Below are 25,463 nucleotides of genomic sequence, written 5' to 3' on the forward strand. Positions count from 1 at the left end.
CTAGGGGAAGCTTGAATTCTTAAGTATTCCCATCACACTAAAAAAAAATCCAAAATACATAAACAAATCAATTTCTATAAAGAGATCAAAATCAGAGTTAATCATTAAACCATTTATTTCTCAAACCACTCACATGCATAATGTTGTTTTACACAGTGTTAAAATAAAGAGGAAAATGCATTTTATACAAACAGAATTTCAAGTATACATTAATAGACTTTTCAGATTACTATCCAAGTTGCTAAGGTTTCATTCACATTGTTTTTAAAGCTGTTCAACGAGAAAGCTTTTGCTAAACTGCTTTAAATATGTTTATATAAACCTATATATCTTAACTCTTTCTTGACTCTCCCTCTGCCAACTGAGTCTTGGCCCACCCGCCTGCCCTCCCCCTCCCCAACTCGACAGAGCTCCTGGGGCTTCAGGAGACATACCACCCTCCAAGGACTATTGGCTTGTCTTCAGGGGAAGGACAGAACCTACAGAAGGAGAGTCTGAGAACACCTGTCAAATTAAGGTAGAACAAATCTGAAGCTTAGAGACAGTGCCATTCTGGATCGTATTGTAGAGCTTTGGTGTTTTCACTTGACTTTTAATCAAAAAAGTCTCAGCCTCCCACAAAACAACACAGAAGTTTCTGACAATTTGATGGCTGAGGAAATAACTTAGTAGTAGGGTTTTTTCCCCCCAGTAAAACTTCCAAAATCATGTTAGGCATTTCAATTTAATGGTTGTTTCTTCTTCCCTTTGGCAGGGAGTGGGTGAGGACAGCTTAAAATTTTTGTGTTTACATTTTAAAAATTGGTTAATTTCACAGGTCTGACAAGAGTTCTCTCTCAACCCTCCTCCTGCAGTAATCTGGCTTTAGGGTCAGGAACAGCCACTCTCCTTAGGAATTAAAGTGCATTTTTTTTCAGTAAGGGGGAGGGGGAAAAAGTGGTGGTTTACACATAAGTGATAATGATTAAAGGAGGGTGGTGGGGTGAGAGAAAATCCTATTCCTATATATAGGTATTTATAATTAAGGTCATAATAAAAATGGATAGTCTTAGGAAATAAAGATGAACAAAGTCAGTCTAGCATTCTCGGTGGTGCCAAAAGCACTACACTGGCTCACTGACTTTTCTGAGGCATCTTTACAATTAATGCACTAATTGCTGCAGATGAAAGACACAAATCTCAAACGTTAGACTTTTTTTCAAAGGGAAAAAACAGACTGGTAGGTTCTTATAAAATACTCTATCCCATTTCCTTTCAGGGGTAACATTTTATAAACTGATTGTCTGTTTCAATATGAATTCTCCTTGATTACTAATTGTGAAAACTGTTGTTAGGTACGTTTGCTTACAACTACTACTGTAGCCTTTGGAAACCCAGGAAGAGGCAGGCACAGTTGATTCTTGCTGTCAATCACTATTAATGCAGAGGGAGTGAAATCTTATGATTTTATTTGATAGCTACCACCAGAGACCTATTTTATGTTTTATTTTAAAATCCTTTACTATTTCTTGGGGAGAAATCTCCCAAGTTTCACAAAGAGAAGTAAATGCTACATTATCAGCTGTACAAAGAAGTGATGGGCTCAAGTTGAGAAAGGGGACTTGTCCTGGATTCTGGCCTCTGAGTCCAGTGTGATCTGCTTCACAGTGACCAGTGGGAAGGCACAGTGCCAGGGACAGGTAGATGGGAGACAGCTGTCACCCATCATATAAGCACCATAGAGAACAGTTGGATAGATTTCCTTCAGACTAGGTCCATCTGAAGGAAATAAAATTTCTGCTATATTGACTTTTCCTTCTTTGAACCCTCAGCTGTCTCTTTGCCTCTTGGAGGCAGATCATGAATGGGCACCATCCTGAAATTATGAGGAATCAGGAAATCTGCATGCTCTTCCAATGTGCTCTCCCTTGACTTAGGCAGGCTGATATGTGAAAAATCCAGAGTTCTGATTTTAAGATTTCTTAAAGGGGAAGGAAGCCATTGGTTCCTGACAGAACTGGCAAATCCATGTAAATTCTGCCATCAGATCACAAAATACTGTAACAGGTTAAAACTGTGAATATAGTTCACAGCAAATGACAAGTTAGTAGACTGAGATAGAATACATTTCTACTGTCTATAGCTTGGAAACACTGCTTTTCTTTTATTGAGGGTAGGGAGATGGGACTGTAGTCAGACTAGCATCTATTTAGCTGTTTCAGAAAGGATTTCCTAGCAAGATAAAAAGAATCAGCAAGCCAGCCCATTAGGGCAGAAGTCGACCTAACTTCACAGTCCTGGTAGAGAATTCCTTTTAGGGAATTTGTTTTATTCCTTGCTTAAAATATAGTACATGTTTATATATTTATCTTTTACTACTATTTCTTAACCTCTTCTTCTCTCTCCTCCAAAATCTTAAAATCCAGTGTGGTATAATTTGCATAAAGTTCAACAATTTTTCACAGTACTCTGCAATGTTCTTGGCATGAAAACCCTAAGGGGCTACTTTCTTTGGGCGGCCCAAAGACTACTGCTTTTCTATTCCACCCACTAACAGGAAGTCTTCAGCAAATTTTCTAAGGCCTGAACAAATTTTCCCTTGACAATGCAGCATTTACAAGCTAAGCAACAGAAAGGCCTTAATGCCACTTTAAAATTTTTTCATAGTTTGAGGCTACTTCAGTTCTCTGCACTAACCAATTTTTTTCCTCAACCTGCTTTCTTCTTGTACACATCATGTATTTGATGTTCAAATTATCAGTTACTTATAGGCAGTATATGAATGAAATTTTCTGTGGTATTCAGAATACTCTCAGAAAAGAGACTGCTACTTTGAACTTGCTATTTAAACAAACATTTCTTTCATGAATTAGAAATCACTTGGTAGCTAGTTTGAACAGTGGCTCTCACTTTTTGTGGTAAATGAAACAATTTTTTCCTCCCTAATACTTTGTGTGAGGTTGCCATAAGCAGGTAACAAGTTGTGATAGCCATTAAACTACCTGGGATGAGAAGAGTGGAAGATGTGGAACCGCATTTGGGAATTGCTGGGTTAGGTATTTTGACATCCTGGAACAAAGGTGCTAAAATGACACATTTCATATAATATTCAAAAAGATTTAAGCCATAGCTAGTTCATTCAGAAAGAAACAGACAAGGAAAAGAAAGAGTCACTTGACAAGAAATCCCTCTTAAAAGAAGGGCTAAGAGACAATCAAATGTATCACGATCATCCATCCTATGAAGCATCCTTCTTCTTCTCCAGTAATTTTAAAAATGCTGTTTCACAAATAGTACTCACCAGGCAGATTGGGCTGGCTCTTTTAATACATTCAAGGGATTGATTTCAGCTAGCAGAGTTGAGAAATCTCCTTTCCAATCACATATGCAAAGGAAAAAGGATTCTAGAGATCAGACCTTGAAAATTTGTTTTGTTTTCTTATGTACACTTTGTACTTGGTATAGAGAGGAAACTAGACAGATTGCAACATCTTCCTCTAGAATTACTCTGAGGAGGAATGGATGATTCTTTTTACCACTTGTGCCCTGTTCCACTATAAACTTTAAATTGAGAGCCATTCCTAGGATATATCTTATATTAAGAGAACTAGCTTGAGGTTATTTTGCCAAAGACCACAAAGGATTAACAAGGCTGTGACTCCCAAACCTGGCTGCCTGACTGCACATTAGAATCATCTAAGCACTTTTTTCTTTTATGTTGGGATTGAACCCAGGGCCTGGGCATACTAAACATATGTTCTACCACTGGCTCCCACCCCACCCCCCAACTCCCACTCTAACAGCCCCTAAGGAGCTCTCCCCTTCAGATCCCATGGTGCACAACAGACCAATTAAATGTGAATGTCTGGAGGGGTCACAGGCAATTCTAATATGCAGCCAAGATGGAGAACTATTGCTGTAGGTCAACTGGTTCTGTAATGGAAAAGCATAAAGTCAGTGTTCAACCAGACAGAAGAAAGTAAGAAATCTATGGCTTCCTTCTAGGCTCATAAATTTAACATGCCTCAAAGAAGTTAACTAGGCATTTCTCACTTTTTTGTTAGTCTTTAAGGAAGCCAAATAAATCAGTTTGACCAAACTAGGCACCAACACCTACAGTAAAGTACTGACTTAGATAAGACTGCACCTTAAGTATGTATATAGCAAGACATCAGGGGGCCAGCCCTAAGAGAAAACTCTGCATACAAACAATAAGTCAGAGGGAAATTTCTTCCTAAGCAGGAATGAATTCCTGAGTCTAGAATATTAGCATGGCTTATAGACTGAGAACTACTGTATGATTTTTTTAAAAAAGTTGTGAATAGGTTCATATGGTTTGCCACCTAATCGCCTTATAGTACTGTATTTGGCAGAAATACTCTTATCAGTTGTCACTTATTTGGAAATTCATGTTGCCTGTATTCTCCACTTGCCCTACCCAGAGTCACAAGGAAAGTAAATACTTACCAGTTAGTACCTAAAACACAGGGGACAACCTCTAAAAGTCTGAAAATGGCTCTCTAATTTGCACTCCTAACTAGAGAATCCCTATTTAGACACTGCAACCAGTCAAAGCATTAGAATGAAAAGGTGGAAAGCATTCTAGAATAACTGTTAAAGGGCCAACAGCCCCTCTTCAGCTGTAACCAATGTTCAAAAGGTAGGTAAGCTGACTTGGGTCAGTGTATTAGTGCCCCAAATAGGAAGTCAGGTGAGTGCTATGCTGGAGTTCAAGACTGGGTGGTCAACCTAGTGCATTTTACTACTAAAACTTACTGACATGTACAGTATTCAAAATCTTGACTATTACAATAGTACCAACAATAAAAGACTATCTCTCCTTGGAGCTGGGAAGCATAGATCAAGTGGTAGAGTACTTGCCTAGCAAGAGCAAGGCCCTGGGTTCAATTCCCAGAAACGCCCCTCCCCCTCCAAATCTTTCTTTAGAGTGACTAAAAGCAAACCAGCTCATCAGAAAATCCATGTTATATACACTCATGGTAAGATACTGGCCAAAGGCTCACTGTCAGGGGACACGATTAACATCCCAGTCCTCCCAAAGCAGACTACAAATAGCAATCAGAAAAGGAAAGTGGACAAGAGGGTGGAACAGGTTCTGCCCTTAAGTTGTCGGGGGAAGGTGGCACAAACAACATATACATTTGTAAGGGAATGTAAAAACGATGAGAAAAAAAAAAACTGTGACACAAACCGATGCTTCACATCATTCAAAGGAGTTGGGTGCATCTATAAAAACAGGAAAAGCTGGGTATGGTGGTGCACACTTGTAATCCTTGCACTTGGGAGGTTGAGGGTGGAGGATCAAAAGTTTGATGGCCAGTGTGGCCTACACAGTGAAACCCTGCCACACACATACAAAAACAACACAACAAAAACAACTCCCCCCTGCCCCCAACAACCCCAAACAAACAACAATTGAAAAAAAAAAAAAGCCAAAAGGACTACTTCTATCAGCTACTATTGCCAAATGGAAGCCTGTGGATAAAATCACTAAGCCCAAGTGTTCTGATACTGATTTGGGAAACAAAAATCAGATAGGAACATTTGCACATAAGAATTTCAAATACTGTAGCCTATTTTGGATCTGGTTTTCCTCTGCTTGCTACTCAAAGCTACATACACTCTTTCTTCAGCTGGGTGCTCTGAGGTAGAGGAGCTGAAGTGAGTATAAAGAATGTGTGCAGACAATGGCTGAGGAATCAGTCTCACATCCAAGGGCTACAGGGCAATCGTGAGTATGCTGTCTTCAGAGGGAGGTAGAATATTCCACACTTATTTACCTACCTTCATTAAACTCCTTTTTCACACACACACACACACACACACACACACACACACACACACACACACACACAGCTAGCAACTCACATTAATGTTACAATTCACAGCAATAGTGTACGCCTATCCCAGCAGCTTTCAGCCTAAATTTTGTATGAATCCCCAGGCCTTCTCAGGTAGACGCAAGCCTAGCTTCCTTTTCTGAGGTCCTTCCTTTTGCCAGGGTTTTAAACAAAACATATATTTCACCTTAACACCTACATCTGTTGTTTCTAAAAAACAGCTGCACTAGGTGGGTATATTGTGTTAGAACATCTTTCTAAATAGAAAGTGCAAGAAGTAATTTTTGTAGCCAAAAGACAAAGTTAACAAAAAGCTTTCATAACATACTATGCCAAGAATTTGATTTTTAGAATAATACAGCTAACAAAATGTTTCTATGCTACCAAGATCACGATGAGTAAATATATTTATAAACATACATTTATGAAAAAAGATATTAGGAAAATAGCTAAACTTCCCATAAAAGTTATTTGCATGAACTATCTTTAGTATACCATTCTGTGTTTAATGCACATGCATATACAACTGAATTATATTAGTGTTATTTTCACTGGGCTAGTTTTCCAAAAAGAAAACAGGCTCATTTTTAAAAAATTCAAGTTACATGATTTAAAGGTTTTTTTTTGTAAAAATATTAGAAATCCCATATAAATTCTAAATATTTCTGCTATCTTATAGCTATTCCAGAGGTGGATTTCAGCCATACCTTTACTGGCCTGTTTTGGCATCTTGGCCTCCAGAGAGGAAACACACTGCAAGCTTTGTTCCCTGCATAGCATTTGTTTTTGAGTAGCTCTTAACCACTCTAGTTGTGATTCTGTTACTTTATAAAGAATCTCTGCAGATCATCTTTAAATATGTCACCAACATCTGCTTCAAGATGTGGCTGGAAGCAGAAATCTAAACCTTAAGTTTTCTACTTACTTGGCAATGTTGTCATTGGCTTGAAATGGTTTAGACTTATGATGCTGAAAAGAAAATTATTTTGTCAATCCACAAGATTCCCTTTCTTCTGATCTTGTTCTCTTTTGGAACTCAAGACCAGAGTCCTTATTTTCCGTGCAACCACCAAATGAGTCTTCAAACTTAAGACTCATAGAAAATCTAAAAAGGACTTGAAGAACTGTAATACAGAAATATGAGGCATTTCTGCAGATTATCACAATAAGATTTTCATTCCCTGGGATTATATTTCAAAGGCTTTCTCTGTAACAGAGGGCAAACTTTGAGGTAAGTGGATTATTGTATCACCAGAGTGGAAATGAGGATCCAAAAGGAAGTTTTAAGGCTCCACTACTTTTTACTCATTAAAAATGCCCCAGTCTTTACATGATAAAAATCTAATAGTCTTCATGCATTAAAAACCTCAAATAGTCCATCTCTGGTTATCTGACAACAAATGCCAAAGGTGTCTTCTTCCCTTTCCAGCATTTTGTAGTGCCCTAAATTTACATCCTTGGCCCTGAGTACCCTTTTATTTCCTGTACTTACAATTCCTGAAGCCTGACTTAGGAACAGAGCTCTCTTTACTACATGAGAAGTTGGGGAAGACTAACAAGAAGCCTTCACAACTAATTTTCCAGGAATCCACTACACAGGGAATGGATAATCTCAGACCTTTCTTCTCTTACCAAGTGTATTGGTTTAGGAATGATTGTTCATAGAGTAGGATTCATTCTCTGCTGTATTTCTTCTCAAGGCAGGAATAGTCTTATTTTTTTTTCAGTCTAATTATTCTAAATTAGTAGCCATTAAATAAAGCATCCTAAATCTGTCAAATATAGCCCAAAATAAAAAAGCTTCAATGACCTGTTGTTTTGAGAGAGGCTGGTAGCAACTGCTAAAAGATTAATGACATATAAAATTGGGCAATAGATATTCCCATATGAAAGATAAGAAGGGGATGAACCAATTTATCGTCAAGCATAATCTTATGCCAAAGGAGGTGTGCGGTGCAGATAGAGAGGGAATAAGATAAATAGGTAAAATTTTTACCTTTTCAACAGTATGATCCATTTAGCCATACAACAGAAACTCCTACTGAAAGTGATTTAGTAGCCATATTTTTTCCATACCATAGGAGTTTTTCACCTCTTTGTAAACTTAAAATACGCTGACATCTCCAATAAATCAAATTCTCTAACAGTAAGCCTTTTATTGCATATGGAGTGTTTTTGGCTCAGCATGTATACTTATTGTGGCTTCACAGCAAATATAGGCAAACACTCACAACTTGGAGCACAGTACAAAGTGAAAAAAAATTTTGCTATGTGACATACATGAAACTTGAAGGGTTAGGGAAAGCTAATGAAATGTGCTCCAGGTATTTGTCTCATTCTCCTTCTAGATCTTTTACTGACCCACAGTAGATACAATAAATGGTTTTAATAGCACTAACAGATGAGTTAAGAAAAACCTAAAAACCTACTGCTATCTGTAAGAAGTTAAAGCTGGCCCCAAATCCCTAACATGTCTTTCATAAAGTATTAGGGTATTTCTCTCCCCTCAGATGTGGGCTGACCACTGACTTTTTTGCTCAAGAGTATGGCAGTGAGTTTATGAAAGTTCTGGGCCTGACCTTAAAGAGGACTAGCACCTTCTCAGAGACCTGAGCTACCATGTAGTAAGTTTTACTACCTCATGGAAAGAATGCATGGAGAGTCCCTGAGACTCAATGCAAAAGAAGAGAAGCCCTGCTGAGCCTAGTCTTTAGCTTTTCCTACCAACACATAAACGATGAGTGAGGTCATGCTGGACCCTCCAGATGAATCCAACCACCTGCCCCCTTCCTTAACTTCTGATTCACAAGGCATGATAGATAAAATCATGGTTAACTCATTAAGCTTTAGAGTAGTTCATTACATAGAAACAGTTAACTGGGAAACCGTCTTTCAATTTTTGCTTTAGTAGGCCCAGTAAATGGGCAATTCCTTTGAATCAGTGGAAAATATCTTCAGCAATTATTCACCGGTCAAGTCTGCTCAGAGATCAATTACATCATATTTGAAGAAATATTCTAATCACTTATTCTTGGATTACAAATTCACTAAAAACAGTAGCATTACTGGCTATTATGTAATCCATTTTCCAGCAACTTTTTTTTTTCTTTCTTTTTTGGTGGTATTGTGGTTTGAACTTAGAGCCTCAAACTTTTAGGCAGGTACTTTAACCTCTCCTCCAGCTCTCATAGCAACTCTTTTTAAGAATAGGAAGTGAGTATGCTATAGTGGAGATAGTTTAAGCTTTGGAATCAGATTGGTAAATACTGGCTGTGCAATTTACCAGTTGTGTAACCTTGGGCTCATTAGTTTCCTCATCTGTAAAATATGGTATAATTAACCTACGAGAGGCAACAAAGCTTTTGAGAGTGTCAGGTGTTAGAATGTCTAGCAAGCTGTGTCTGTTTCTTCCTCTCTAAATGAGGATAACAATATCCTCATGGGCTTGACATAAGGATTAGATGAGTCAAGTTGGCTATTTTTAGTACTACTATTATTACTTCACAGGATTATTCTGAAGATTAACTGCAGTTATGCTGGTAAAGTACTTATTATAGTTAAGTGCTTCTTTCTGAACTTCTCTGTAGTGAAAAGTGCAGACTTTCTAAAATCATACATCCAAAACTCCAACCAAATATAGGTTTAGGAGTCTCAAGTGTGGGAAGCCATATCTAACTATGTCTAAAGCCAATTTTGTTATACAAATTCCAAGCATGTCCTCTGGTACAAAGTACTTACCATTTACTTAATGGAACAGATACTCTCTATATATTACCTTTTAGTAAAGACAGTGATTTCACAGAGTAGGAAATATGTTCCCATGGATACTTTAACTTCTGGCATTATGGATTCATTCAGATTTAAGATTAATAGTGTACTAAATTATGCTGTAGGCCACGAGATGCTGAACATAAAACTATCTTAAGTGGATTATGCTTTCTAGCCTCCTCCACAGGACCTACTGAGTAGACATAAAAGTAGCAAGCTTTAGAAAAGTACTTTTCTCATTAAATGCTCTGCCTTTATAACTTAGCTTTGTTATTTAAAGCTTCCTCTATTTGAGCTAGTGGACTTAACTGTGTTAAGATGGGAGGTATTTCTATTATATAGATAATGGGAAAGATGTGAGATAAGAAATTTATTGATATACATATAAAGATAATGTGAATTTCAAGTAACAACTGCCTTCTCAAGCATTGCTCTGTGTTACAAGTTGAGAAAAGACAGTCTGCCTATACAACAAAACTGGATAATCTGTATAGACATCTTTCAGGTTCTGATATCATTGTTCCTACCAATAATTTCTTTGGAATGTAACAAATCCAGATGTTTCAAAGTAGTCATAATATCCAACTCTGCTTGTCCTGAGCAAGAAAGCCTACTTACTCTATAGGTAAAAAGACTGGCCCTGGGAAAAGCACCTTTAAAAATTCTGGTCTGAAGACCAGGAAAAAGACTGAGAATTATCAAAGAAGTAATCATGCTTGGCAAACTCCAATGCTTTCAATGGATTCGTATTAAATAGCATGTATTACAAGATCTTGAACAGAATGTAATATGGATAATTCATTGGGCTAAGTCCAATTTCTCTCACAAGTCCTATATCCTAGATCAATCAGAATCCCAGGTTAATCATTAAAGTAATACTCTAAAATCCCAAGAACCCATTATTACTGTGGGCATAAGTGTTCTAAGACAAGGAAGATCTAACCCAGGCAAGCAAACATTCTAAAACTTTAAGATGAGGATTATCTATTACTCAGAGTATATAATATATAAAACTTACTAACATCCAGTTAGAAGGCGGCAACATTAAGAATGAAGAGATTCTCTGTAAGAAACCCATCACTCCTCTAAACATTGTCTATGTTGGTACAAAAAAGACCAAACTCACTATACTACATTAACATGACCTAGAAAACTTTTCCCAGATAAGTAACTTTAACTCAGAAGCCCACATATTATTTCCAAAGGTGGAGAAATTATATTCTCCTTTTGCAAGGATTTCTATTAAGTACCCTAACATTTTCCATTTTCTCCACATCTGATAAAAGCTACTGGAATACTGAGAATGAACATTCACAAAGCAAATAGGTAAGGGTTCAATATACATTTAGAAGAATTAAGACAATAACAGGAGAGGAAGCTAGGTCTAAGAAGAATGTGAAATTCTCAGATGCTTCACTATGTTTTAAAACATCCACAAGAAAAACAGGAAGATTGTTTTTTTCTACTCCACACAGGAACAGAGTGAATTTCCTTGAGGAAATTAAAATGAAGATTTGTATTACAGGGAAAAGGTACAGGTCTCTAATCTAGAAAAACAGTACTTTGGGTAAGAATCAAAACACCTATTCATAACAGAAATTATTTTTAATCCTAGTGCAAACCAGTTCAAGTTAGCTCAGAGAAAAGGTGAAATTTAAAACATGAATTTTGGGCAAGGGACAACAGCTCAAGTGATAGAGCACTCACACTCACCTGGCAAGCATGAGACCCTGAGTTCAAATTTAATTTTTTTAAATGGCATTTTAAGTAAACATGTTACCCATTTAACCCCATATTGTTATGCATGGGAATTATTTGTAAGAATTATCTTATTATAAAGATAATTCTTTATAAACTTTAATCTATCTGCGTCTTTAAGGCAAGGAAAACTCATAAAGCCATTCTAAATGCCCTTTAAGCAATGGGAATTAAAAAAAAAAAGAGCAAAGAGGGTTTATGAAGATCTAGAAAAAGATGGCACGTGCCTTCAAGAAACTGATACATATGAAAATGTGGACTTAAAACTCAATCAAACTATTATAAAATAGTTTGCTCGTGGCAAAAGGCCACGAATAACAAGTTTGGACAGTTAATCTTCTAAATGTAATTTAGGAGATGGTAAATTTTTTCTGTCAAGTTCCAGACAGTAAATATTTTCAAGCTTTGCAGAGTATGTACTCAACTTTATTACTGTAGTAGAAAGAAACCATAAACAATAATAAATGAAGCTGGCGATGTGGCTCAGGGGTAGAGTGCTCGCCTAGTGTTTAAGGCCCTCAATTCAATCCCCAGCACCAAGAAAAAAGAAAAGAAAAAAACAGAACAAAAATGCCTAAACAAATAGGTGTTCCAATATAAGCAGGGAGCTGTAGGGACTGCGGTTTGCCAACCCCCGATCTAACTGATAAGTTTAGGAATATACTGTGACAAGGGATTATCTTTTTGAATTTTGAAACTTACCTGACAATTGCTTTTTATCCCTTTTCCAAATCTCACATGCCAAAATATTTTATTTTGATGGTACTGGGGTCTGAACTCAGGGCTTTGTGCTTGCTAGGCAGGCGCTCTATCACTTGAGTCACACCTCCAGCTGAAATATTTTAAACTCTTTCCCATATGGCATATGTGAAGAACACCATTTTCAAATGTTGAGTTTAGTAAAGACTCATCTGTTGTTCCTTGAACAAATAGATACACAGATAAGGCAAAGGACATGTGAGGAAAAGAAAAATCATGCATGTTGTATCTGGAAAAACGAACAAAAACTTCCAGGACTTCAACTCCTTTCTGATTAAATGCCTTGCCATTATGATTAAGAAGACTTCTGAGTTGGGCACCAGTAGCTCACACCTATAAACTTAACTACTTTTGGGAGGCTGGGATGACTATAGTTCAAGCCAGCCTGGGCAAGTAGTTCCAGAGACCTCATCTCCAAAATAACCAGAGCAAAATGGGCTGGAGGTGCAGTGGAGCACCTACTTGACAAGTGTGAAGTCTTTAGTTCAAACCCCAGTCTCAACAAAAACAAAATAAAACAAAACAAAAACAAAAAACTTCTGTCTTTGCTCAATTCAATTTCCTTTCCATTATCTGTTGCTTTTATTTCTTTAAACTAGATCTTTTAGTCAAACAAAATATAGTTTTCACCAGGTAAAAGAAACACAACTAGTAAGTAACAACTACTACTTTGTTATTTCTTGGCCAAAGATTACTCAGCTATAACAAATGAAGTTTCCTATTTCATTCTTTCATCAGGCAACTTCCAACCAAAACCAGACTTCAATTTTGAAGTTGGGAGAAAACAGTCTATGTCTACTCTCATACCATCTTTGGAAAGCCCTGTTTCACTGATGAAGAAGAAACTGGAAACATGAAAAAAAATACCAAAACAAGAAAAATTTCCTTAGCTTCTATCTCTCCTCTTTTATAAACTTTATCCTTTATAAATGAAGTCATTCTGAAGTAGTCAAAATTAAACTCTTCAGTACAATAAAATGGTATAGGGGTAGTTTGTAACTTACATAAAGAAAATTCAACTCAATTCAGAGGTAAATATGGTTCTGAGCAGGAAAGAACAAATCATTAGAATGAGCCTTTCTGCCAAAGTACAGTGTTACTGTCATGCCAATGCTATATTTTATACTGGTATCAGAATTCTGAGGGAATAAGGTATATTTAGAATAAAATTAGATTAGCAAGTTGTCATCTCTCCTTTTGTTGAGAATACTGGATAGCTCCTCTGCTACTGAGTGCCATTCAGTAAATGAAAACAGTCCCACTGTTTGCAATTTTCATGGTATTAAGGTACTTAACAATGACTTAGCTCTCATTGCTAATACAGTTCCCCTCACAAGGTGACATGTGCAAGTTAAGGTTTGGTAATGATTTTCAGCACCAGCTGAAGTCCATTAAGTACATCCTTAAGTGGCATCCTCCATGCGCACACCAATATAGGTATTTGTTAATGTAGATAGAACGTAGTACTAACTCCTATGACCCTACAGTGATGTTAGCTAAGAACTAGGACAATGTCACAGTGAACTTGGATAAAAATCCTTGATGGATATTTAGAATAATATCTCTGGTAACTAAAATAGGGAAATTGCTTTCAGAGGCTTTGCTTTGTTTAAAAGCTAGCCTGGCTTGGACTTTCATGAATTTCGTGACTTGGCTAGGCCAATTAAGAAGAGAGAACCAGCAAACATGATTGTGCTGATGTGGTCCTAGATGACTGAAAGCATTCTATTCACAGTATCAATACAGCAAAAACCTATCAGAAGTGAATGAAAAAGGAAGGGGAACCCACCAAACACGCATAGCATTTCCACATGTATTCTAAAGTCCCTACTTCATTTAAGATGTTTGTTGCTAATGTTGGATGGAGGGTTGACAAATGCTGCAAAGTTTCTCTTTACAGAAAATACTGCACTTCACCATTACAATTTGGTAATACTTCAAAAGGCTCTATTTTGTCAAATATAATCTAAGAAACTAACAAAGCAATAAAGAATTTTTCAGCATACTACTTCTTAAAGTACGGTAACTTTTTTTTGGTAGGTTTAAAAGCTCCATCTAAAGCAGCATCTTCTGTACTTTCTAGCTTCCTGCCTATTTAGTAATGGCAAAATGTGTCCACTGAAAGCCTTGATTACCAGCTGAGAAGCTCCCTTAAGGATTTCAGCCAAATCTCAACTCTACTTTTTCTATACTACAGAGCACAGCCAATCCCTAAAATGGCTCTAGGAGACAGTTTTCACCCTACCATGCTGTGGCCCAAGTAAACAGCAGGAAGTCCCAATCTGTGTCTCCTAATGACAAAATAGAGTGCTGATAAGGGTTGGCTCATATCAATTGATAGACTGCATTCCTCTAAAACATGAATTTCTATGCTTTTCCAGAAGAGAAAATCTTTCTTTAGTGATAAGATTGCAGCTATAAATAGATGTACAATTCTCAGATTGATTAAAGCTACCCTTTGGATTCTCATTTCTTATCATTAAAAAATGCCATTCTTTTCTACCCACCTTTCCACATACCACAAAGCATTCTCAAGAAAGGAGCACACAAGCTAACATTCTCACAAATGGCTCACCAATGCAGGTATGACCAGCCCCTCTTCCAAATTTCCTTTATAATCATCTATGCCTCTGTACCAAAACCATTATGTATTTAAATATTACAAAAAAAGCAATCAAAAGAAACTGTAGTTTTTTTCTCTTTTCTATGTGCACACTAGGTTGTAGGCATCTATTTGCCTGCATCCCTTAATATTCTTCCTCCTTTCTCTGCATGCAAACCAGGGCATCTAAAGCTGTACATGTTTGGTAAATTCTCTCAGTGCTGGATTAAGAATCTCAGAGAAACCCAGAATTATGAAAAAGGTCCCATGAAGTTTTAAAAATCTTAGGAATGATTAAGTAACCAAACCTGATAAAAATTGATCCCTTGATCATTTATTGCAACATGATTGTGCATGATGTTTCTTGTAAGTGCCCTGTAGTATATTATTAAAAATCAAAGCTCTTTGAGGCACCATCAATTTGCTGATGGCTGGTTTATGAATTACTATGTTTGCAGACCCGAGACATAGATTTAAGTGAGGTTCTTCATTGGACTGAAAATATAAGCTATGACATATATAGAAGGAAATGAAACTGTGGTTGCAGTAAGAACAACAGTGTTGAATTTCTTCAACTACAATATTGCAGAAAAAAATGTTTAAAATGTCATATAAAAGTTATCAAATATGGAGACCTGTGTATTTAAAAATACAACCCAGGATTATTTCACTGGAAAGTGACATTTCTGATGCATAATATTGCTGTTTTGTGAAAGTAGGAGCCAAAGAGACTAGATGAAACTTTGGTAGTCAGCCTAATAGGTTAATTCATCTGCACTAGAGCCATTCTCTAACACCCAAGGATGTATGTAAGTACTACTGTTTACAAATACCAGTTTTGAAGTTGTACTACGGCTCTATGCGATTCATTATTTTCAATACATAAAACACTTCCTTCCCTGCTCCTCTCTTCCTTACTTAGTACAACACTCAAGCCCCCAAATGTAGCAGTTCCTACTGCAAACACTTTGCTGCTCATTTCACTTCTACTTGCCTAAAGTGCTTCAGGTGATGCTGCCCACTAGAAAAGATAGCTGATGACATGAAACAATCAGGCAAAGTATTAGATGCCTAGTCAGGGCAAAGATAAAGTCTAACCTTTCAGAATAACAAGAACCACCAGTATTCATTCGGTTTTTTTCTTCTTGAAATGTGAAAGTGCATGTCTGGCAGGGAAGGACAAGGAGTGATTCCTCCTCCTCCTCATCATGACTACCTCCTCTCTTGTGGTTGGCTGCTTAGATGGTCAAGGCTCCTGTTGCACTTTTTAGATCTGGGCAATAACAGCCAAGATGATATGGACCAAAGTACACTGTTCAAACATGACTGGTAGATAAATGACGATTTATCAGTTTTGTTAAAAAAAGGTTTTTTTCCTTATAAAGTTAACAAACCAAGGCTGTTGATCCCTGAATTAGAAAGTTGATTTGCTTGATAATTTTTCAAAGTGTGAGGTGGGAAGGAGGAGGGAAGATCCTTTAGTGCATTTATGTATGTTGTTGATCCTCTAGTTTGGCAACATCTTGGGAGTATCTTCAGGTTTAGTGATGTGGTATTTTATGAATCTAAGTACCAGCCCATGGCCCCAATGTGGGCTGCTTACTGCCCAAAGGGGAAGAGGGTTTGCCCCCTCCCCCTCAATGTTTCAATCTGGCCCAGTGGTGGACACAGAGCCCTGGGTGGTTTCTCCAGGAGCAACCGTCTCTTCCTGTGAAGGTGACCCTTCTTCAGCTTGTCCTCGAGATGTAACAGTTGTTTCAGGAGAGATGCTGTGTGGCCCCTCCAGAGGTATACAGCCAGGGTGGTTTTTGCGAAAGTGCTGATTCAAGATGGCCTGGAAGGGGAAACTTTTGCCACAAACATGACAGTGAAAGGGCTTATTGCCTGTGTGCTTGCGGATATGATACTCTAGCTGATCTTTACGAGTATACTTCTTGCCACACATGCGGCAGACAAATGGTGTGATCCCCATATGCAAGCGCATGTGGCGGTCCAGACTCCCCTTTTGATTGAAAGATTTGGCACAATAGATACAAGTGAGACGGGGGTTGTACCGGAACCACCGCTCAGATACTTCCTGTTCTCGGAGATACTCCACATAACCACTTACTCCCATCATTGCTGACTCTTCTACCTGTGTCAGGAGAGGAAAATAAGAAAGGATAAACATGTACTATTAACTATACATGTTAAAAGCAATCAAATCTATTTTTACCTATTAATAAGATATATATACTTGTGTGTGTGTGTGTGTGTGGGGGGGGGGGGGCTGGGGACTGAATCTAGAGCCTCTCACCTGCTAGGCAAGTGTTCTATCACTGAGCTATATTGCCAGCCTTTATATTCTTACTTTTAATGGAGAACCAAGCAGGAAATTGTTACCAAAAAGTTAAAGATATTAGGATAATTTAAGAAAAACCTAAGGACACTATTCCATTACCATAGAAGAGCAACACAATAAAGTTACTTTTTGGCTAACAAACTGGATGCTCATTAAACCTCTACTGCATGTACTATTTTTACAGCAACTGAAGAATGTCAGCCCACATATACCACACCCTGGATCCTAGTTTTGCAACTATATTCTAGATGATCAAGAACTTAGGTGGTACTGGGTCAAGAGAACTTTTTGTGATGACTACAGTATTACAGTACAACTGAGGAAGTGAATTTTTTATTTTGATTGCTTTCAATTAATTAAAAAATAAACTGCCATATCAGATGGTACAGAATGTGTAATAGCAAACACATGTAAATTACATTTATGACACTATCAGTATTACCATATTTTAACCAGCAGTAGCTAGCTTTATAAAAATATATACAATTTGGTTGGGTGCCGATGCCTCACACCCGTAATCATAGGTACTTGAGAGGCTGAGATCAGGAGGACTGCAGTTTGAAGCCAGCCCAACAAATAGTTTGTGAGCTCCCCATCTCCAAAAACAACCAGAGCAAAATGGACTCGAGGTGTGGCTCAAGTGGTAGAGCACCTGCTTTGCAAGCTCAAAGCTCTGAGTTCAAACCAGTCCCACCAAAAGACAAAAGAAAAAACAAAAACCACAAAAAATAAAATGTATACAATTTGTAGGTGGTAATATGCCTTTTGTATCTGCAAATACTGTGGCACCATATCAAGATACTATTTTTTCTTCTAAAGACTACTCAATGTTTTAACTGACTTTACAGTAAATTGGCTGAAGACATGGGTTTCTCCTATCTGAAAACTGAGAGGGAGTAGAAATACACAACTTTCAATGAATAATTTAAATGTTTTGGGTTGTGCTCAATTCGGTGGCAATTGAGCACAACCCAATTCATTCCCAATCATTGGAATGATACATAGAAGATTAGCATGGCGCCTGCACAAGGATGACAAATTTATGAAGCGCTCCATATTTTTATCTCTTATGTTTTCTCTTCAACAAAATCAGAGAACAAGAGGGTGGAACATGTTCTGCTGGGAAGTGAGGGGGTGGAGGGAGTGGCCCAAACAATGTATATAAATGTGAGTAAATGTAAAAACAATAAAATAAAATAAAAGTTTTGTGTTTACAAATGCTTTTGGTTCAAAATTCTCTATTAAAATATCTACTTCCATTAAGAAATTGCTTATATTTTTTAGCCTGCTGGTTACTAAAATCTTTACAACTGATGGGCAAAGCTTTTTAAATATGTAGGAAGGAATTAACGTATTTTTAGCAGAAGCTAAAGTACCAATCCAGTAAGGATAAAATGTCACAGTTGACTCTCAATTAACTCGAGAAAGATTCATGTAACTAGTAATTTATTTTGTGCTTTTTAATTTCCAATAATGTGTTGTCTCCTCTTTCATGCAGTAGCTGACCATGCTCTTCAGCATCTCCAACAGAGGCAGTTCTCAACAAGTGGAAGCAGTATGTGAAGTCAAGGGTTGAGGTTTGAGATTATCTTTTACTTGTTTTATGTAACATTTTTTGCTTAATTTCCGTGGATTATCAAAAGAGAACTCACAAAAAGAATGAGAAATTATTCTACTAAATGACCACTTAGGTGACCAAAGATAAGGCACAGAATAACTTCTCTAAGGTTCAGTTTTCCCATCCATAAAATGAAAAGCTATCATACGTTTTGCCAGCTTTGTAGGATTTTCATGAGAATCAAACAAGGTAACAGTACCTTGAAATGTATTTTAAAAATTTTTATTTTTTTTTTAGTGGCAGAGTCTATGTTGCCCATGCTGGTCTTAAACCCCCAAACTCAATCCACCCTTCTGCCTTAGCCTTCCATGTATCTGCATGCATCAACCATAGCCACTGCCTTGAAATACTTTGAATGTATCATGTCATTTAATAATTAATGGTGGTGGAACCTGGGTTCAAAAATTTTTTAAATTTCTTTTATTCATATGTGCATACAATGTCTGGGTCATTCCCCACCCCCCCGCCCCCTCCCTCTCCCTCCCTACTCCCTCGCTACCAGGCAGAAACTATTTTGCCCTTATCTCTAATTTTGTTGAAGAGAGAGTATAAGCAATAATAGGAAGGCCCAAGGGTTTCTGCTAGTTGAGATACGGATAGTTATACAGGGAGTTTACTTGCATTGCTTTCCTGTACATATGTGTTACATTCTAAATTAATTCTTCTCGAACTAACCTTTTCTCTAGTTCCTGGTCCCCTTCTCCTATTGGCCTCTGTCGCTTTAAAGCTTCTGCATTAGTTCCTTTGCATTGAGGACATCAAATGCTATCTTGGTTTTTTTTTGGGGTTTCTTGCCTATCCTCATACCTCCCTTCTATGCTCTCACCTCATCATGTGATCAAAGTCCAATCTCCTTGTTGTATTTGCCCTTGATCTAATGTCCGCATATGAGGGAGAACATACGATTTTTGGTCTTCTGTGCCTGGCTAACCTTGCTCAGGATGATGTTCTCCAGTTCCATCCATTTACTGGGTTCAAATTTGAGTTCCATTTATTATGTGGTCTGAACCAATTTATTTACTCTATTCTTTAGTTTTCTCTAACATCTCCCTCACAGGTTGCTTTGAGCACTCAGTGAGTTAATACACTAACATATTTCATTAACTGTTAGCTATTATTAAACTCACATATATTATGTATATAAAACATACACATACATACTAATACCTACATACATACATTTTGCATCCTGTTTCCTCCTTGTCCAGTGGCACCTGGACAACTTCAAATTCATTTTATTTATGATCTTGAGGGCACAGTTTCCTAAAAAAAGTCCCAACTTTAAGGAAAGTAATGTCACACCAATATTGTCCACATGTAGAAAGTAATGCGTTTTAATAATTGGTGCTGAATTATGATCACAAATTTATGCTTTATAATCAATCTCACTAAAAAAATTACTGCACTAAAGTTGCAATAGAAGGGGAAATCAATGAACAGAAGATGTAGATTAGGTCCTTGTCAAAGGCAGCATGTGTCTCTGGTAGTTTTATTGCTTTGAATTTTAAAAGGAGGCAAGGGCAAAAATGGCTGCCTCCTGGTTCTCACTGTCCCTCAAAGGTGGATCAATTCACTTCTCCCACATGGTAGTTTCCTATTACATTGTAGACACAGGGACATTTTGCAACACCAAATAGCCAAGAATTCAGTCAGTGCCTGGTTCAATAAGTAATTTTCAATGAATTATTCCAAATAATGAATTAATTCCATGTAAGTCACTGGTTTCCATATTTTCTAAGCTATACTTGGCATGAACTTCAAAGCCTCCCATCATTCTTAGTTTTGATTACTGACAGACACTCAAAGAATTAAAGGGGCTTCAGAAATTATCCTCTTTGGTGTATTACTATTATTTAAAGATCTCCAAAACTGGAGATTTCAGTTTTTACCTCCAAATTGAGGATTTCACAAGCAACTAAGTAAGCTCCTATTTAGTAGTTGTATTCATCTTACATTTACTTATATCAATCATTACTGTACTTGGAGGTAAAACCTGACAAGACAATGTCATAGATACAAATACGATTAGAAAACATGGTTTCTGCTCTCAAATAGGCGACACAAAATGAATGCAAAGCTGGGTGCCAGGGGCTCACACCTGTAATCCCAGCTACTTAGGAGGCAGAGATCAGGGGGATCAAGGTTCAAAGCTGGCAGAAGCAAAAACAGTTCATGAGACCCCCCCTCCCCATCTCAAAAATATCTAACACAATAAAGGGCTGGTGGAGTGGCTCAAGTGGTAGAGTACCTGCTTGGTAAGCATGAGGTCTTTAGTTCAAACCCCAGTACCGCCAAAAAAAAAAAAAAATGCAAATAAGAAAGGAGTAAGTCAGTAGAAAATTAGGAAAAATTAGGGGGTTGAGGATTTACTCAGTGGTAGAGTGCTTGCCTGGCAAGCAGCAAGACCCCAGGTTCAATCCCTAGTACCTGAGGTGGGAGGGGAGAAACAATGGCCAAAAAAAAAAAAAAAAAAAAGGAAAAACTATGTTTCACCTTGTGTAAATGCTATAATAGTGGTTACAGAAGAAAAGATTAAAGAATAGTGGACTAGCCAGGCACCAGTGGCTCACACCTGTAATCCTACCGACTGAGGAAGCAGAGATCAGAAGGATTAAGGTTTAAAGCCAGCCCAAGGGAAAGAGTTCTTGAGACTCTGTCTCGAAAAAACCCTTCACAAAAAATACTGGTGGAGTGGTTCAAGTTCTAGGCCCTGAGTTCAAACCCCCTTCCAAAAAAAAAAAAAAAAAGCCAGTGGACCAGTTGGGGAAGATAAAAACAGGAATTGAGACTTTGGTGGACCAGGAGGAATGAGGCATCTCAGATTCTAAGCACAGAGACAGAATTTGATGGGGTTTTGAAACATACAAAGTCTACCTGCTTGACACAGACAGCAAATGCTGATGAGTGTTAGGAAAAGAGGAAGAGTTCAGTTAAAAAGACCGGAAGTTACATGGAAAATTAAGCCAATTATTTTTAAACTTTATGTGATAGGAAAAAAGACAAAGCTGTGGAATGTTTTGAGGAAAGGAGTGACTTTAGTAGTCTGTTCCAGTTTAATAATCCCCTACAGTCAGGAATCCTTCAAGTCTATCAAAATTTCTTTTTTTTTTCCTCTAAGCTGGGGATTGGGCTGGAAATAACTCAAGTGGTAGAGTGCCTGCCTAGCAAGCATGAAGCCCTGAGCTCAAGGTCTCTGGTACTGCCAAAACAACAAATAAATAAAAGCACTGGGTTTCAAACCCAGGATCCCACATATGCTAGGCAAAAAATCTGTTCTTGTTATAGTGTAAGTTTTTGCCCTGTTTTGGTCCTCTGTGGCAGGGGACAATAACTGGCGAGCAAACTCACCATAATAAACGTTCACGCATGCTAAGGCATATTTATGACCCTTAATATCATCTCTAGACAATAATGTTTAGCTCCTACTTTTTTTTAGCCTAAATCTTTTGCTTCAGTCAGGTAAACACTCATGCAGAATTCCAATTTTATCTCTATCTCATTTCTAAACACAGTTAAGTTATCTTTTCCTAACTTCTTTAAAAACTGTATTTAAAGCCCAGCAGGGAGGTGTGTGTCAGTAGTCCCAACTACTTGGGAGGCTGAGGCAGACTCACTGAACCCAAGGAATTCAAGATCAGCCTGACAGTGAGACCCCCCCATCTCAAAAAAAAAAAAAAAGAATAAAATGCATTGAAAATACCCTTAGTAACACTTTCCTTATGTGGATATTGATTCTAGTAAATGCCTTTTAAGTTTTCCTATTCCCATAAAATTGTTACTTAATCCTATGTTTTTTGTCTGTCTTATCTCCGCATTAGGTTGTTAAGACCTGGCTCTTTACTGTATTTATTTGCATAAGTAGAGTTACTTTCGTAACTAGTTAGTTACCTTTGTAACTAATCATTATACCCCAAATCAGAGATGAGGAGAAAGGAGGCCCTAATTATACAAGCCAACTTTCTTTTTCTCTAAGCTCCTGACATTTTCACTAACACTTTATTAAAACTAAAAAATGTACTTTGCAACAATGTCTTACTGCTTTTACTATACCATGAACACAATAAATTTCCAGTGGTTTAGATAACAAAGGTTAAAAAACTAGGTATGCCTGAGTTCAAATCCCAGTCCCACCTAAATAAATAAGTAAAAATCAGCTATGCAATTGTGTGTGTGTGTGTGTGTGTGTGCGCGCGCGCGCGCGCGCATGTGCACGTGTGTTCTGAGATACGGTTTTGCTTTGTATCCCAGGCTGGTCTAGAACTCACTGTTAGCCCAAGCTGGCCTCAAACTCCTGATGACGGGATTATAGACATGTATCACCATACTGGCTTGGCTTAACTATGCAATCTTAAATGCACCAGTGTTTCTTTTTTAAAGCCTAAAGTGTCCAGTTGATTGTGTTCTACTTGGTGCATTTACCACCTTTTAAAAAATCAATCTTCAATCATATAGATCTATGAGAAAAAAACAAACAAAAATAGCAATCAACTACTTACACTAGTTAAGGAGAGTTGCAAAGAATATGGAAGACATCATTCCTAGAATATTCTACAACACTGTAGTCTTAACAAAAGATTCAGAAATAAATGAAAAAATACATGCACACAAAATAACATATACATAAGATGCATAACCAATTTGTTTACAAATATACAATACTGTAAAATTTGTAACTCTGTGTACATATATACCCACACATACAAAATCAGACTCTTAACATCTCCTCAGTTGTAAATTGCTTTTCAGTTGTGAATCTCTTTGCAGATGAAAGTTTCCTGAAAGACAAGGGAATGCCTTGGCCCATGAAAATTGTACATGCTGGTAAAGGGAACTCTGTCCTCAATGTGACCTCTCAGGTAAAGCCCTCTACTTAAGATATTTGAATACTGGTTGCATCTCATACATGTAATTAGTCTTGGGAATCAGCATAAGCCCATTCGCAGAATAATCACAAGACCTTGTTAATCAAACCTGTTTATCACCCTAGCCCCTTCGTGCAAAGACTGTTCAGATTTTTCCCACTGTTTGCCCTTAAAATTTATAAGCTGCCCTTTTAACAAGGATTGGTGCTTCTGTGTCACCTGGCCAGGGCCCACCACTTTTTCTTTCACTGTGCCTATTCTTTCCTTTTCTTTCAATAAAGCTTTGCAAAATCAGACTTCATTCCAGGTTCTAAACTACCTGCAGGTAGTTTCCAGAGGTTAATTTTACTCTCAGGTCTATAGACTAGACTCTATAATCAGGAAACAGTTTCACAATGTTGGTTTTTTTTGTACTTCCTAAACTCTACTGACACCAAAAGTCTATTTCCAGAATGCTCACAAACAAGAGAAAAGAAAAAAAGAAACCATGCTGGGTACTGGTGGCTCATGCCTATAATCCTAGCTACTTGTGAGGCAGACATAAGGAGGAGCTCGGTTCAAAGACAGCCTCTGGCAAATATTCAAGACCCTATTTTGAAAATACCCAACACAAAACAGGGCTGGGAGAGTGGCTCAAATGGTAAAGTGCCTGCTTAGCAAGTGTGAGGCCCTGAGTTCAAACCCCAGTACTGCCAAAAAAAAAAAAAAAAAAAAAAAAAAACCAACAAAAGTAATCAATATATCTGAAGTCACCATATAATAAAGATACTTATACATACAGGCCTGTGTATAGCAGCACTATTCACAATAGTTAAGCTATGGAATCAGTCTATGTGCCCAAAACTAATGAATGGATAAAGAAAATGTACATATACAAAATGAAGTATTACTCAGCAATAAAGAAGATGAAATTAAATCATTTGCAGGAAAATGGATGGAACTGGTTATCATCATGTTGATCTAGATAAGCCAAGCTCAGAAAGACAAACATTGCATGTTTTTGCCCATATGCTGAATCTAGACCAGTAATAATTATGATGATGATGGTGGTGGTAATGAAAACACGATTGTAAAAGAGGGACTGTTTGGGGGAATCCAACGGGAGGGTAAAGGGGGAAAGGAAAGGGTGATAGAGGGTGAATATGATTTAAGTACATTACATATATGCAGGAAAACAGCATAATGAAACCCACTAAACACTGTTAAAGAGAGGGAGGGAGAAGGGTAAAGAGAGTATTATAGATGAGTTAAAGGTGATCCAAGTACATTATATCATATGTCTGTATGCAAGTCTCACAATGAAAGTCTTTTTACAATTAATGCATGATAATAAAATTTTTATTAAAAAAAGAAAAAAGTAATCAAATACTATATTTCTTCAACAGGGCACTGCTATTTCTCTTACATCTTTCCTTTCTTATTCATTATATTCTGTTCATACACTGTGGCAATTCCTTCAACCAATACAGCAAATCTAAATCTACAACTACATACCTGGGAACTGGGTTGTTTAGGCTCATCCATTCTCCCAGGAGACTCACTTCTGGCTCTGTGTCTTTCGGTCATGGGAACAACACTGCCAGATGGGCTAAATCTGTTGGAAGAGGAGCATAGAGGGAACTAACAGAAAAGTAGTGTCAAAGAACTTAAAAAATGGTGATGTTCCCTCTCTTTCTCTTGTAACTGAGGAAGGAGGAACAAACCAAGCAACAGATAACAGAAGTACTTTCACAGTCAATATAGGAGCTATTGTGAAGTAAGGTAAAGAAAGGTTTGTCTTAGTAAATTTAAAAAATACAAAGTGACATAGCAATAGACCTTATGAAAAGGTGAAGCTAAGGCTAAATATGTTTTCCATCCTAACAAAAATACTGTGAGAGGGGTGAAGCAATAAATAAAAACTGGGGTTTGTAAT

At 37.4% G+C, this 25,463-nt stretch overlaps 1 protein-coding gene and 1 pseudogene across 9 annotated transcripts in view; one reads left to right on the forward strand and one right to left on the reverse strand.

Moving 5' to 3' along the window:
- Positions 1 to 97: 97 nt before the first annotated feature.
- The window catches only part of Zbtb37 (zinc finger and BTB domain containing 37), a 29,662-nt gene continuing 4,296 nt past the window's right edge, over positions 98 to 25,463 (reverse strand). For all 9 annotated transcript variants that reach the window (XM_074047439.1, XM_074047441.1, XM_074047437.1 and 6 more), the window contains 2 exons: positions 25,043 to 25,142; positions 98 to 16,861 (listed from right to left, as the gene is read on the reverse strand). In XM_074047439.1, the coding sequence (XP_073903540.1) occupies positions 16,373 to 16,861; positions 25,043 to 25,142 (589 nt within the window). In that variant the 3' untranslated portion in view covers positions 98 to 16,372. The remainder of the gene's footprint in view (positions 16,862 to 25,042; positions 25,143 to 25,463) is intronic.
- Positions 18,031 to 18,130, forward strand: LOC141414331 (U6 spliceosomal RNA; annotated as a pseudogene).

The sequence above is a fragment of the Castor canadensis genome, chromosome 11, assembly GCF_047511655.1.
Source record: "Castor canadensis chromosome 11, mCasCan1.hap1v2, whole genome shotgun sequence".
Lineage (NCBI taxonomy): Eukaryota > Metazoa > Chordata > Mammalia > Rodentia > Castoridae > Castor > Castor canadensis.